The 15218-nt window shown below is 49.3% G+C and overlaps 1 protein-coding gene across 1 annotated transcript; it reads right to left on the bottom strand.

Moving 5' to 3' along the window:
- Positions 1-381: 381 nt before the first annotated feature.
- Positions 382-12260, bottom strand: plat (plasminogen activator, tissue). Its single transcript, XM_062451739.1, is given in 16 exon segments — positions 382-1642; positions 1841-1989; positions 2339-2479; positions 2701-2731; positions 2734-2842; positions 2997-3201; positions 3526-3591; positions 4296-4381; positions 4531-4705; positions 4946-5037; positions 5180-5354; positions 6383-6493; positions 6947-7081; positions 7328-7370; positions 7639-7722; positions 12116-12260. Coding segments are annotated over 15 exon segments (1743 nt in total). The 5' UTR covers positions 7702-7722; positions 12116-12260; the 3' UTR covers positions 382-1480.
- Between the last annotated feature and the right edge of the window lie 2958 nt (positions 12261-15218).

Raw genomic sequence — 15218 nt, 5'->3', positions numbered from 1 at the left:
ATTAAAAATGTGGTATGTGTTCAGTGGAAGACGTTATAATAAAGTACAAAATTAATTACAAACATTCGAGCTATTTCAAAACCTCCGTAGACTGCTATACAATAAAGTCGCTATAAGACTGCAGAAATACATGAATTACATAAATATTAACTTAACACAACAAATAAAACAAAAAACAAAGTCCTATGAGTATGTCAATGAGAGGTCACGTGATATAATCACTCAAAGACTCAAAGAGAAAAAGTTTTTTTCCGGAGTGTAGTCTTCTAAGTGCTTAGCAATCAACGACCGATTGTTTTATTGCGAAAAACACGCCCCCGTCGTTTTTCATATAAAAACAATATAAAAAGTGTTCCTTGTTATTTTTTACATGTTTTGCCGGGCTCAACCCAAACACACTATGAAGTACAGCTTGTAAGGTCAGTAGCCAGATTTCAAAGCCCCTCCTTCCATCTCTCTCTCTCTCTCTCTCTCTCTCTCTCTCTCTCTCTCTCTCTCTCTCTCTCTCTCTCTCTCTCTCTCTCTCTCTCTCTCCCTCTCTCTTCCCTAATCCCTATGTGATTTGAAAGAAAGCTTTGATAGGCCGATAGCTTTGACTGACGCCACAGGGTCATTTCCACCTGCAGGAGAGGAGGACTGGTCGAGCGGTGTAGGGAGGGAAGCCTCGGACTGTTGTTGACTCTGATCCAGCAGAGGGTCAGGGAAGTTAGTTTTCTGGTTCTGGTACCACTGTGTCCTGGTTCTGGTAAACACACGCTCTAGTACTGGTTCTAGTACCACTGTGTATTGGTTTGGTGCGAGGGAGGGTTTCCAAAATACACAGTGCCAAAGAGAGCTTCCTAGTATTTCCCTTGTTTTGAAAGACAACATTTAATGTATTGACGATTGATGCAGAGTGGCTTCAACTGTATGTGTGGAGAGGAATACTCGTACCCTGCTCCAAAGGCCCTATCCTCTGAAGACATCTACAGACTGACAGAATACAGGGATGTCACTGAGGCCGAAACATCACAGAAGGACACCTTTCTGTGCAGAAGGCCCTTTGAGGTGGTCCTGGTTGGGGTCAGGGTGTCGAGAGCCGAGCGTGCAGGACTCAGGTGCTCTTCAGCACCACAGGTTACTGAGGCGCTGAGAAAACGTCTACGCAGGACACCCCCGACGAAGGGGTATGGAGGCGGTTCGGGTTGTGCCTCTGTCACTTCAAACTCTCAGTCCGTCCATGTGTTAGCTTGGGCATGTCTGCGGTTTGTGCATCTATGTGTGGGTCTGTGTGTGTGTGTTTGTGCATCTATGTGTTGGTCTGTGTGTGTGTTTGTGCATCTGTGTGTTGGTCTGTGTGTGTGTGTTTGTGCATCTATGTGTGTCTGTGTGTTTGTGCGTCTGTGTGTTGGTCTGTGTGTGTGTTTGTGCATCTGTGTGTGTGTCTGTGTGTGTGTGTTTGTGCATCTATGTGTTGGTCTGTGTGTGTTGTGTGCGCTCCTCAGTTGGCCTGCATTTTGCTCTTGATCCAGTCCGTGTAGCGTGTGACACGCGTGTAGACACCGGGGACGTCCCTCTTCCCACATCCGTCCCCCCAGCTGATCAGCCCCATCAGGGTCATCCTGCCGTCCTTAGGACACACCAGGGGGCCACCAGAGTCACCCTGAAGGAGGGGGGGGGGGAGAGGGTAAATCACAATGTGTTCCCACATTGACCCTCTGCAAGAGAACCCTAGATAATCTGTCATTTTCAGCATGTCTGGCAGCCTTATGAATGAATTCCTTCCCATTCATTCTCAGTCCCCCCAGTGTGACGTATTGTATTAGCGGGTTAGCCCGCTGAGCTAAAGCCCCCCGCTCACCTTGCAGGCATCATCCAGGCCGCGGGTGTCCCCGGCACACAGCATGTTGGCGGTGACCGGTCGCCCTGACAACACGCCGGGCACGCAGCGATCCTGGGGCCACAGGCGCACGCGGCCTCTCTTCACCCGCTCCGAGTACTCTGCATCGACTGAGGAAGAGAAGAAGAGAGGGAGAGAAGAAGAGAGGAGGACAGCGTGAGGACAAGTCCATGGAGGGGACGTCTGGAGCATTATGGGATGGGAGGGACATATTGGGGGTAAAGAGAGGCATCGTTGTGATGATGCAACCTATAGCCTAGAGAAAGGGAGAGAGAGAGAGAAAAAGAGAGGAAAGAGAGAGAGAGGAAAGAGGGGAGAGAAAGCAGGAAGATTAAGAAAGACATGAGAGAGAGAGACAGCGGGAGAGAGAGACAGCGGGAGAGAGAGAGACAGTGGGAGAGAGAGAGACAGCGGGAGAGAGACAGCGGGATAGAGAGACAGCGGGATAGAGAGACTTACACTCCTGCTTCCTCCCGTAGCCTGAGATCTCACACTCGGTCCAGTCGGGCAGAGCCAGGTTGGGGTCGGGCAGGCAGGCAGGCGTGACCTCAGGGGACGTCACCGCACACAGTCCAATGTCACTCTTCAGCTTCATCAGGACTGAGAGACGGAGAGAGACGGGGCAGGGGAGAGAGGGAGGGGAAAATACAGGGAAGGGGGACGAACGAGGAGAGAGGAAGAGAAAGGCAGAGAGGGAGGGATGATTTTGAGAAAGTATTAGGATTATTTTGTTCATAAAACACACACAGTCTGATTGTATTTGTGTTTAAATAATAAAGTAATGATTTTCTTGGTTGAAAGAGAAAGAAAAAAAGGCTAACCGATGTCATGGTCGAAGTTTTCATTTTCCTAACGTAGTTTTCGTGAATCCAGTACTTCTCCACCTCAAAGATCTGCTCACTGCTCGAGTTCTGCTTCCGGAACGTTCTACCCAGAACCACCTGTAAGTTCTCTGCTTTGAACCTGGAAGATACATCATGTCACATTACTTTCCGTGGCGTGTGTGCGTGTGTGTCTGTGTGCATGTCCTATGTGTGTGTGTCTGTGTGCATGTCATGTGTGTGTGTGTGTGTGCATGTCATATGTGTGTGTGTGTCTTGTGTGTAGTCAGACTCACCTCTCATCAAAGCAGTGAGCGGCAGACAGCACCCAGCAGCTGTCTATGAGGACCGCCCCGCACAGGAAGTGTTGTATGTTTCTTCGGGGGCGGTACACGTTGATGACAGCCTGCCACGGCTGCTCTGTGATGTCACTCTCCTGGCCGCCATGGATACGGAACGCCGGCATGTTCAACGAGTTGTCTATCCGCTGGCCACAGGTCGCTTCAGGGGAGGGAAAGAAGGAGAGAGAGGAGAGGAGAGGGAAAGAGGGGGGAAGGGGGAGATAGAGGGAGGGGGGAAGAGAGGGAGGAACACAGGGGGAGAGAGAGAGATGGAGGGAGGGAAGTAGAGAAAGAGGGAGGTGAGGAAGGAGGAGAAGAGAGCGTGAGACAGAATACAAACGAAAGTCAACAACGGACGCAGTATTACGGGATGTCTGACATGGTGAGGGTTCCGGATCGAGACATGACAGAACACGAGGAGGTGCTGGAACAAGAGAGCGATGAGGAAGAGGAGGGGGGCAATGAAGGCGTGTGGATGTGGTACCTTTGTGATCGTTGTTGGTGGTGGGGGCTCTAGGACCCAGCGTCGTGATGCGGCCGGGTCTGCCGGCTAGAGACAGGAACGAAAGACACGGCCGTTATCAGAGAGAGCGACACCACATCGACCTCACACTACCTCAGACTGCCATGCTACATCGACCTCACACTACCTCAGACTGCCATGCTACATCGACCTCACACTACCTCAGACTGCCATGCTACATCGACCTCACACTACCTCAGACTGCCATGCTACATCGACCTCACACTACCTCTGACTGCCATGCTACATCGACCTCACACTACCTCAGACTGCCATGCTACATCGACCTCACACTACCTCAGACTGCCATGCTACATCGACCTCACACTACCTCAGACTGCCATGCTACATCGACCTCACACTACCTCTGACTGCCATGCTACATCGACCTCACGCTACCTCAGACTGCCATGCTACATCGACCTCACACTACCTCTGACTGCGATACTATATCTCAGACTGCAAAGAGTCCATGTGTCTCTGTCTCCTGGTTACATGGAATACACACATTGCTCAGAACGATGACAATAGCACTGTCATTCGCTCTCGAGATTTGACTCATTCAAATGACGATGGGGGCACATAGGGCGTCACCTGCCATCGCCAGCCATGTGACAATGAGGAAGTAGATAAGGCCCGAGCAGGAACCAGAATAGAGAGTGAAGTAACCGTATTCCTGTAACCATGGCAGGGGAGGGGGAGGAGGGGAAGGGGGGGGGGTTGTAACTTACAGCATTTGGTGATGTCACACACTTCCCAGGTGAGCTGCATGTTTTCGTAAACGTGACACCATGGGGCCCTCTCTCCGTCAGGGTTCCTGGGGGGGGGGGGGGGGGGTCATCAGAGGGGATCAGGAAAGAGGGCAAGTGTGTCTTTGTGTGTGTGTTTGTGTGTCTTTGTGTGTGGAGCGAGGGTGTAATATATTGTGTGTGCGTTGTGTGTTGCATCGTGTGTGTGTGTGTGTACCTGCAGAAGTTGTGACTGCCCAGGCCCAACGTCCTGGCATCTGACCTCCATGCAGTGTAGATCTTGCGGGACACGATAGGGGAGTCCCAGGACAAGCACCGAGACCCCCCCTTAGTGACAGCTGTGGTCCCCCTGTAGGACTGTCCAGACCCCAGCACACACTCCAGGTTAGGGTCTGGAGACAGAGACAGAGAGAGAGAGAGAGAGAGAGAGAGAGAGAGAGAGAGAGAGAGAGAGAGAGAGAGAGAGAGAGAGAGAGAGAGAGAGAGAGAGAGAGAGAGAGAGAGAGAGAGAGAGAGAGAGAGAGAGAGAGAGAACTTTATTTTCAGTTCAAAGTCTTACTAGATAAAAACATATTTTCTAATACTGAGAAGCCAGGTGGCTCCTAGTGAACCGGAGTGTTGGCCATGGTTACCTGCTGGACACTTGGGCAGAGAGCACAACTCCCAGGACACCTCAATCCCTCTGTAGACATAACACCAAGGGCTGCTGTCACTGTCTGGGTTCCTGGAGATGGGAGGGTGGGGAGGAGAAGAGAGGGGAGGGTGAGAGAGGTGAGGGACGAGCTTAAAGTCAAATCAGGACTACAGTTACGCCCAATACTAAACACACTGCGCATGGAAGGTCAACTTCAGCCTGGGTATATTACCTGCAGAAGTTGTGGTTCCCCAGACCCAGGCTGTCAGCGTCGGGCCTCCTGGCGGTGAATTTCTTCCCCCTCAGAGAGGTGGAGTTCCAGTTGATACACTCCGAGCCGCTGCGACTTATTCTCCAGGTACCACGGTAACCCCCACCCTGGCCCACCACACACTTCTCACTGGTGCCTACGGAAGCAGTGTGGGGGGGGGGGGGGGGCAGGGAGAGAGAGAGAGAGGGGAGAGGAGGAGAGAAAGAAAGACAAGAGGGGAAGGGAGAAAGTGGGGGAAGACACAGAGAGAAAGAGAGGAGAGTTTGGTTCAAATGATAAGTCGATATTGATATCAACACAGTCCAGTATGTGTGTATGTTTGTACATATTGCGTTGTGCGCTGCGCGAGTGAAATGTCCATTCGCGCCGTTACGCAAATGACCTTTGGAAAGTGGCATCAGATCAAGTGAATGACGGTCGCTATGGCAGCCGCCATGTGTATCTGAGGTTACCGTGGCTGAAACCCTTCCTCCAATCTCTAACGCCCTCCAGCTGTGCGGCCCTACATCCTGGTGACTAAGAGCTCCACAGCTAACACGACTGCGTTTGATGGTACAGCATGTACGCAATCATCCATATGTGTCAGGGTGTTTAGGATTGTTTAGGAGAGAGTACAAGCGTTGGAGCAATTGAGGGAGGGAGAGAAAGCAAGAGAGAGAGAGAGTCACCAAGAAGGAGAGAGACAGACAGAGAGAGAGAGAAGTATCCAAATCAAAACAAGAGAAAAAGAGAGAGAGAGAGAGAGAGAGAGAGAGAGAGAGAGCAAGCAAGCGAGAGATGTGGTTTTGATTACGATAATCATAGCTGCCGTCACATGATAGGGTTGGTCTCTTGGCAGTGAAGCCAGTCCATAGTGAGCGTGAGTGTTCTGGGAATGAGCCGATGTTCGTGTCGGCGCTGAGGTCAAAAGTTTCACACCCTGACATAGCAGTGTTGGCTGAACAGTACCAGGGTTGGACGTAGCAGGGTTGGATGAACAGTAATAGGGTTGGACGTAGCAGGGTTGGATGGACAGTAACAGGGTTGGACGTAGCAGGATTGGATGGACAGTAACAGGGTTGGACGTAGCAGGATTGGATGGACAGTAACAGGGTTGGATGTAGCAGGGTTGGATGAACAGTGACAGGGTTGGATGTAGCAGGGTTGGATGGAGAGGGGTCTTACCGATCTCACACTGGGAGCCCATGAAGCCTGGAGGACACTGGCACAGGTAGTCTGAGGAGTACACCGCCTCCTTACAGGTACCTCCGTTATAGCAGCGAGACACATAGCAACCTGGGGGAGGGGGGAGAGAGAGGGAAAGAGAGAGAGAGAGAGAGAGAGAGAGAGAGAGAGAGAGAGAGAGAGAGAGAGAGAGAGAGAGAGAGAGAGAGAGAGAGAGAGGGAGACATGTTGAAATGATTAAACATTATGGGGGTGTCCTAGAGATTCAGTGGTAGTAACCATCCCCAAAACTAGAGCAGGCGATACCAGACCAGGGTAGATTAGACCAGACCAGACCAGACTGAACTCTGTCCATCACAATGAAACAGGTAGTGAGGAGAGGTGGAGGAGGGGAGGAGTGGAGACAAGGGTGAGGGTTTGGGAAAGGGAAAACAAAGAGGCCGACACGGCAGCCATTCCATTAAGTGTGTGAGTGTGTGTCTGTGATTGATGTGTGTGTGTGAGGGCGAGGGGGGGTGTGGTATATACGTGTGCGCGCGTGTGTAGGCGTGTGTGTCCACTCACTGATGACGGGCACAAAGTGACAGCGCTCTCGTCCTCGTGTGGAACAACGACAATACTCCGCACGCTGTCCGCTCCACCTCATCCACGACTCGCCGTAGTTACGGACCGCTGCCGTCTCCCCATCCACACACCTCGCTAAGAGGATGCACACGCACGCACACGGAGGGGGAGACAGAAACAACATGAAGACAAGGACACACACACGTTCAAATGGAGAAACATACTAACACGCGTCTTCACTAGGGATGGAACAACAATGATTGATGACAACAAGAGAGGGGGGGGGGGGTGGGTGGAGAGGGAGAGCCAGAGGGAAATGGGTTTGTGAGGGGGAGTGACACGTAACGGGACACAGGAGACAGGGAAACCGTGCGGTCTCACCTCTGTAATATCGAGTCCCCCTCTTGCTGCGTCTGAGCTCAACCTGCCACATGGGAGGAGAGGAGGAGAGCAGAGGAGGAGAGATGAGAAGAGGAGGAAAGGAGGAGATGTCAGGGAACAGGACCACCTCACTAAGGTAACACACACTCACAGTAGCTGGAAGTGGAGTTGCATGGAAGAGTTTCCAGTTTTTACCGAACACAGACAGACAGACAGGAAGCAGGATGGAGGTACTGTGCTGTTACTGCAGTAGCGGTCTGTGAGAGTAACGCTGAGTATTACTTGTGGTGTGAGGCGGCTGCAGTACCTACCTCGTCCGTTAGGGCGCAGCAGAGAGCTGACAGGAAGATGAAGAGTCCCAATGTTCGGTACATGGCTGGAGATGCGCAGACTTCCTGTAACAAATGAAGAAGAGTCTGTTGACATACAGGTCGTGGATTAAGAATTCACTCATCAGATCAAGCTAATGGTGACGGTGCCTAACACACTGCAGACTACAATCACGTGTCATTCAGCAGACGTTCTTATCCACAGCAACACAACAGGGGGGATTTGAACCTGCGTCCTCTTGGGCCGCAGTCAAAAGCTCTACCACTAAGCTATGCATCACGTATATACAGCTTTGCCTATTAAGAACCCACTCGAGTGTGAGGAAGGCCAACCAGGAAATGAACAATGGTCTCCCATGTCAACACAGACCAGCTCTGTGTTATTCACGCTTGGCTTGGCTTTCCAACACGACAGAGGGCGACACCCTTCCTTCAACCCTCTCCCCTGCCTCCCCCCCTCCCCCCACCTAGCCAGGGAGGAAGACAGTGAGGCACTGGGAGCATGCGTTTGGGAAACGGGAGGTCACTTTCAAGTCCCTTTGAATTGTGGCGATTTCCTGTTGGCATACAGGAAGTTGTAGCCGCGTTTTTTGGTTATTATCAGATAAGGGTCTGCCGAGTCGTGTTGATGTTGGCGGGCGGTTTGTGTTGACGCGGTAACAGTCCAGCTGTGTTCCAGTGTGGTGAGGACAGAGCAGCACAGGTTGTGTAACCGAGACTCTCCTCTCGTCTCCTCTGAGAAGCCTCTCTCTCTCTCTCTCTCTCTCTCTCTTCGTCCGTCTACTTGATAAGAGACGAAAGGGGAAAATGCCATTCTTGCCTCATCCATCGCAAAGTTTCGGTTTGAAAACGACACTGATCCTGGTTGGATATTGTCTCTACTCTGTCATGGGTAGCAGGGGTGTGTCCTCCTGCGCCCCCCCCCCCTCCTCCACTTCTTCTATCTGTGTGGTCATCTTATTTCTCATCCTATCTTGGCTGTTTACCCCCCCCCCCCCCCCCATCCTGAGGTAAACAGGATGATGGCCCTCAACATCCAACCTCCCTCCCTGAGTCCAATCAGGACACAGCTGACGCCCACACAATGCGGAGACACACACGCACACACTCTCTAGGAACACACACAACACACACACACACACACACACAAACGCACACTCTGGACACGAGTGAGAAGGGGACCGTTTGGTGGCGGGAGCCTTGGTGGACGTTCCACCGCTCTGTGTTGTTGCAGCTCCCAGCTCCAGATGACGTTCCACTGAAGAAGGAGCTGAGCAGATGTCGGAAGACCAGAATGACTCATGACAATTAAAAGAGAGAGAGAAAAGTGTAGGGGAAAATGCTGCGTGGCTTACTGTCTACAAGTTTGGGTTCTGACCCCCTGCCCACCAAACACACACACACACACACACATCCAAACCACCCAGAGCAGATGCAGAGCAGAGCTCCAGGGTGCTTCGCCGTGTCCTGTGAGTAAGCCTAAGTCAGCCTGGGAAACCAACAACAGGTGAGAGTGCGGAAGGAGGGAAGACGGATGAGAAATAAACACAGAAAGAGAAAGAGAGAAAGATAAAAAGAGAAAGGTTTCAGAGACAATGTAAGTGACACACACCCACGGCACTACGCCCACGCACAGACACAGGCCCACACACACAGCTGTCGGCAGTTGAGTGACTCAATGCGTGTGTGTGACTGGACCTGCAGACAACAGCACTAGTGTTAGGGATATCTGAATGAGGTAAAACTGCTTCGCTGGCAACCGCACAAAGACACACAAGCACATGCTCAGCATTACACACAAACACACACACACACACAACCACACACACATGCACATACCAACAGGAATGTAGAGCTAATAATCTCACAAGACACAAAGAACTGTTCATGGTTCCTGGAACAAAGACTTTCTACTTGCTTTGACAGACTAGTACTAGAGACTAGTTTTTGCATTGTTCTACTTTATGCTCTCTGTCTGGCTTTCTCTGTTTCCTTTGAGAAGCCCCCCCTCACCCCTGCCCCCCCGCCCCCCATTCCCCTCGCCCCCTGTCAGACCACTACATATGTTTCCTGATAAACCAGCTAGTCAGTGTGAGTTCTACAGTGTGTCCTCCATGTTTCTCTCTTTGTCACTCTCTCTCTCTCTCTCTCTCTCTCTCTCTCTCTCTCTCTCTCTCTCTCTCTCTCTCTCTCTCTCACACACACACACACAAACTCCAGGGTCTGTCAAACAGCTGGTCTCAGGCACCAACTGTTCTCCATGCATTGTAAACACATGCACAGTCACCCACGCAAACATGCACACCAACTGTAAAACAGTCAAAAGGCTTATCAGATGTAAGTACAGTTCTTGAAAAAAAGCCTGTCTTTAAGTTTTCCAGTAAAGATGAGAGTGAAACGAATGTCCAATCATAGGATTAGCATGGCACTTGTCTGTTCCACCCTGCTAATTAGTGGTTTGGTCTTGGCTGTGTGGACTTGAAACACTCGAGCCTAAACCTTCCACCAAGCCTCTCTGGGTCTCAGTTCTGAGGGCTATAGCAGTTTTTCTCCTGCTAGACTATGAGTCAGAATCGACCTTGTATGGCTAGTTGACATTCACATGACACCCCCTTGAATAAAGACACATACATTCAGTCTCCCACTGACCCAACAACCCAGTCTGTGGTGGGAAGATGGGTAGAGCCCCCACCGATGACGAAGCTTTCTGTCCCGCTCTCTACCACAGCCACCACAGAAGAAGAAAATATGTCCCGCTCTCTATGACAGCTACCACAGAAGAAGAAAATATTTGTCCGGCTCTCTACCACAACCACCACACAAGAAGAAAATCTTGGTCCCGCTCTCTATCACAGCCACCAACGACAAGCCAAGAATTGGGATCAGCATGAAATGCCGTAGAACCACAGGATCTGGGATGGGATCTAGGTCAATGTCTTTCTTTCATTTAGCAGACACATCTTCTCCTTCAGTGGTGTGTTGATGAACTCCACTGGTGGGACTGAATACTGCCACTCCCCCCATCGCATGCATGCACACACACAAACACTCTCTCACACATACACATGTATACACACACACGCACACACACAAACACACGCACTCACATTCATATACACGCACGCAATCTCACACACACACTAACACACATATACACAAGTTTTCTCTCTCTCACACACACACACACAGATTGGTCTGGCTCCACAGCCTTCCCAGAAAACAGAGAGGGTCTGTGGCCCCAAGCCTCGCTCTCTGACCTGCAGCTGCAGAGACGCTCCAAACAGAAGGAGAGGAGGGGGGGGGGGAAGTCGAAATCAACAACGAAGAGATGAAAGAGGAGGAGAGAAAGGGAGAGAGCGCACAGAAGAGAGAGCGTAAAGCAGATACCTCGCAGAGAGAGGTGAAAGGAAGGCAGGCGATGAGAGAGCAGAGCCCCACAGGTCAGCAGCGACGTGGTGAGTAGTCAGGGCTTTGATTGGAGAACGGTTGAGTCATCCAATACCATAGGACTACACAGGAGATGGACTGGAAGACAGATTAAGGCTGGCATAGCAGTGCTGGGCTGGCAGTGTGTTACAACAGTGTCACAACAGCAGTACAACAGTGCTAGAGCAGCGTTAAAGCAGTGTTGTAGGAGGGTTACAGCACAGTTTAAACAGTGTTGCAGTAGTGTTATTGAAGTTAGGACCAGACAAGCCAGGAGTCATACTGCTGGGTATTAAAGCACTGAAGGGGCCCCTGAACTAGCAAACAATGACAGCTCTACGCTACCCCTGACTGACCACAAACGCTCACACACACACACACACACAGACAATGGATACAGATAATGAACTCAGTGACCCATCCAAACCCTCAGCAACATGATATTGCCATTTTCTGAAGACAAACACAGAACCACAGAATGAAGGTTACCCACTCCCCCCCCCCGTACATTCATATATGTGACTAAGAAGTTATCTAAGAACACTGGCTACTTAAAATTCCTGACTGACTGTTGCGAAGACTCCGAATGTGATCTCATTCCAGACTGAATATTAGCTAGATAATAGAGGACTGCTGGACCGTGACACAGTGGTAGAGAATGTTAGAATGAAGGATTGTGCAGAGAAGGGAGGGAAAGATAAGTAGACGACTGAAAGAGTGAGTAAGATGTAAGCTACTTGGTGAATTCCTCCTGCTTCTTCGGGTATCACGTCTCTCCCACATAAAGACCTTACTGTAGCCTACCGTAGATCGTCCCGCGCCTAGTCAGAAGGCTGTGCATGTACAGATTTTGGCAGAAGTAAAGACATTCTTTTACACAACTACACACCTGATGCGAATTCAAAGCTATAACCTACAGCAGCTATACCTCAATACCGCAAAAATTGAATATTTTTTGGGGGAAAAAACACTTCGATATTGCAGTGTAGCCTATACGGCAACGAAAACCCCCGTTTAAAATTCCGCGTCTTACCAAGTATTGTGTGTGCACCGGCTTGCTTCTTCTCCGTATCTCACACGTTAGAAAGCGTCCTTGGTGTTCTTGGAATATAATGTTCTCGATGCCAGCCTTCTCGTCGTTTTTATCCAGTGTGTGAGGAAGAGGGAGGGCGTTTGGCAATGAGCAATAGGAGATGGGGAGGCTCACAGGATGATGATGCTGCGTGGGCGGTTTCGGGACTGTCCCTACTCCTGCTGGCAGGTATCCGGACAAAATTGTCCAAATGTTATTTTGAGTTCATTTTGAGGTTTCCAGATAATTTGTGGGTTTCCAGATAATTTTGGTGTGTTTCCAGATAATTTGGGGGTTACCAGATAATTTTGAGGTTCATGCATTAGTCGCTATAATTTAAGACACGTTGACGTGATATTGAATGATCCGAGTTTGTACTGAATCACAAAAGACTACCCTAACTATGTTTTTGGGCTTGATGTGTCGACACCTTTTCACATGCAGCATCAGTACATTGTGTGTAACCGCAAAATGTCTATAACAAGTGGTTGCTTAACTGGTAGGACTGTTATAGTGTCCCACAGAACCGCAAAGCTAGGCATGTTTCATCATGTAAAACTGATTAGGCAAGTTACCAAACAACACTTTGACATCCGACTTCCGCTTCAATATACATCCTATAGGCCTAAAGCATGGTGGAGGACAGCAGAGACTTGATGAAGTGGTTGGCTCCAGGGTCGATCCTATAGGACTTTAGAACCCTTCTACCAAACCCTTCCCTTTCCTCAGGAAGTCTAGTTAGCCAGTAGAATGGCACCAGGTTCTATTAGAACGTTAAGCCATTCTAATTCAACTGTTGGGTTGTAATTCAGTGGTTTGGGAGGGTGGGGGACCATGTTGACGGCTGACGCCTCGCCTCGTCAACGCCAGCTGTGTTGCATTAGTGAGGAGTCCAAGTTTGGATGAGGATATGCTCAAATACACACACAGTTCACCACTCCTGTTGTCGTAGCGGACTGGAAAATGATGATGAAAACGAGAAAGCGTGTGCAAGAGGGAGAGGGTAGCATTGTTAGAAGGGCATTGCTAGAAGTCTTAAACATTGGACTTAAACTATGTGGTATGGGGCCCTTTGGTGTCGAGGAAAAATGAAAGTTTTTCTGCTCTTGTCACTGTTACTTTGGGACCAGAGAAAATGAAAACTGCACCATATTCGTCAAGCGTAAAAAGGAAGTCCTACTACAAACATTCACTCTCGAGAAGCTAAGTGGCTCGTCACAAACCACGCTCACGTCAAGGAACACGCAAAACACGTTGTCAACATGGCATTTCCCTCAGCAATAAACAGAGTATACTAGCATCATAGAATGAAGGGTTTTCCATTCAGAGGAAATCGTTTGGGTCACCTTTGATCTCCCCACACTCCTAATATGTGACTAAATCAAACTGGGTTACTCTAGAAAGCATCAGCGGATGTTTACTAAAAACACACTTCATATGACCAGACATGACAGTGCACATGAAACAGTACAGATGTGTGCATTAGTGTGCGTTACACGAGCAATAATAGTGATTCATCCTATAGCCTACTGGTGTTATAATGGGTATTACTCAAGTTCTCAGGTTCAACACCCCCCTCATACGTCGCTTTGGATAAAAGCGTCTGCTAAATCACTAAGTCATGATTATTATCATCCCTTCTGCTTAGATACTGTTATATACAGATACATGTTCTACTTTTTATATTTAAAACTCTTATATGTTTACCGTATGCGCCTTCCTGCCATAGTAAATTCTTTGGCTAATAAAGCTGATTCTGATTCTCCCCTCTCAGACATTGAGGTGTCTGGCTTGGTGACTGGCTTGGTGACTGGCTTGGTGACTGGCTTGTCTATAATGACATGCTGGACATCACAAATGGTTCCAGCTCAGGTGTTCTTCCCAGCGGTGTGGAACCTGGGGTGGGGACAGGTGGTCAGCCTGGTCCCCTTGCCTCCTGACCAGCTTCTGGCTAGGGCCATAGGCCTATTTTGGGAAATGCAAACGCTTTTATTAAACTTGTTCTTGAGAAAGCTGTGGTGACTGATACAGTAGTGTCCTGATTCTGTGTGTGACTGACCCCCCCCCCCTCCTTCACCCCCCTCCCAACATGGACCCCCGTGCGCTGGTATTACTCACACACACACACACACTCAAACACACACAGAAACACACACTCACACATACAGAGAAACACACCCACACCTAACCGTAACCCACGCACACATTCTGATGAAATCCAATCATAACATCAGTGACGTCCTCTGTTGAACTCAGACCTGCTTTGCTAACCCTGCTGAGTGGGGGTGCAGCGATGCTGATGTGATAGATAGGCCGCTCTCCACATCCTTATTATTATTACAACATTGTATTTCAGCACACTATGAAACTATAACATTTTTTGAAAAAAATGAAGAATACCTGGAAATCTGGGCTCTCTCTGCGAAACTGGACCTATGGCTAGGGCCATAGGCCTATTTTGGGACATACAAACGCTTTTATTAAACTTGTTCTTGAGAAAGCTGTGATGACTGATACAGTAGTGTGCTGATTCTTGTAAGTATGTGTGGCTTAAACAGGATGGGGTCAAGGGTTTCATCATCTCTGCATGATCCAATCCAGTGCGGCAACTAATGCACAGCAAGCAGACAGATCGTTAGTTGATCAATCTCATTTGCGCTCCAATTACAGCAACTTGTGTGAAAGACTTTATGGATGAAAAACTCAGAACGACCACAAGGTGTTTATAAACAATGAATTAGACTACCGTCCCAAGAAAACCTCTTGAATCAAGCTTGTTTGGTAAAGTGCAAGAAACATTTACAGTAACGGGGTTTAGAGATCAAGGTCTAAGAGCCCAGCTGTACCTCGGTGACCAATCGGGGTTGAGCACTACGATTCCAGGAATTAAATACAGTCATACACGGTAAATCAGAAAACTGTTGAGGTTCACTTGATAGCGAAGCCTGCTGTTCACCATAGATCTTTTTTTATTAGAATTTTCTACCCAGTTGTCTTCAAAGAAGTTATTCACATGCAACTGGGTTCTCTCGTCTCAATTGGCCAACGCATCGCAGAGGCGGAC

Source organism: Osmerus eperlanus, chromosome 25 (assembly GCF_963692335.1).
Source record: "Osmerus eperlanus chromosome 25, fOsmEpe2.1, whole genome shotgun sequence".
In the NCBI taxonomy this organism is placed as follows: domain Eukaryota; kingdom Metazoa; phylum Chordata; class Actinopteri; order Osmeriformes; family Osmeridae; genus Osmerus; species Osmerus eperlanus.
The sequence above is the reverse complement of the archived record's forward strand: the minus strand, read 5'-3'. Positions and strand labels throughout refer to the sequence as shown.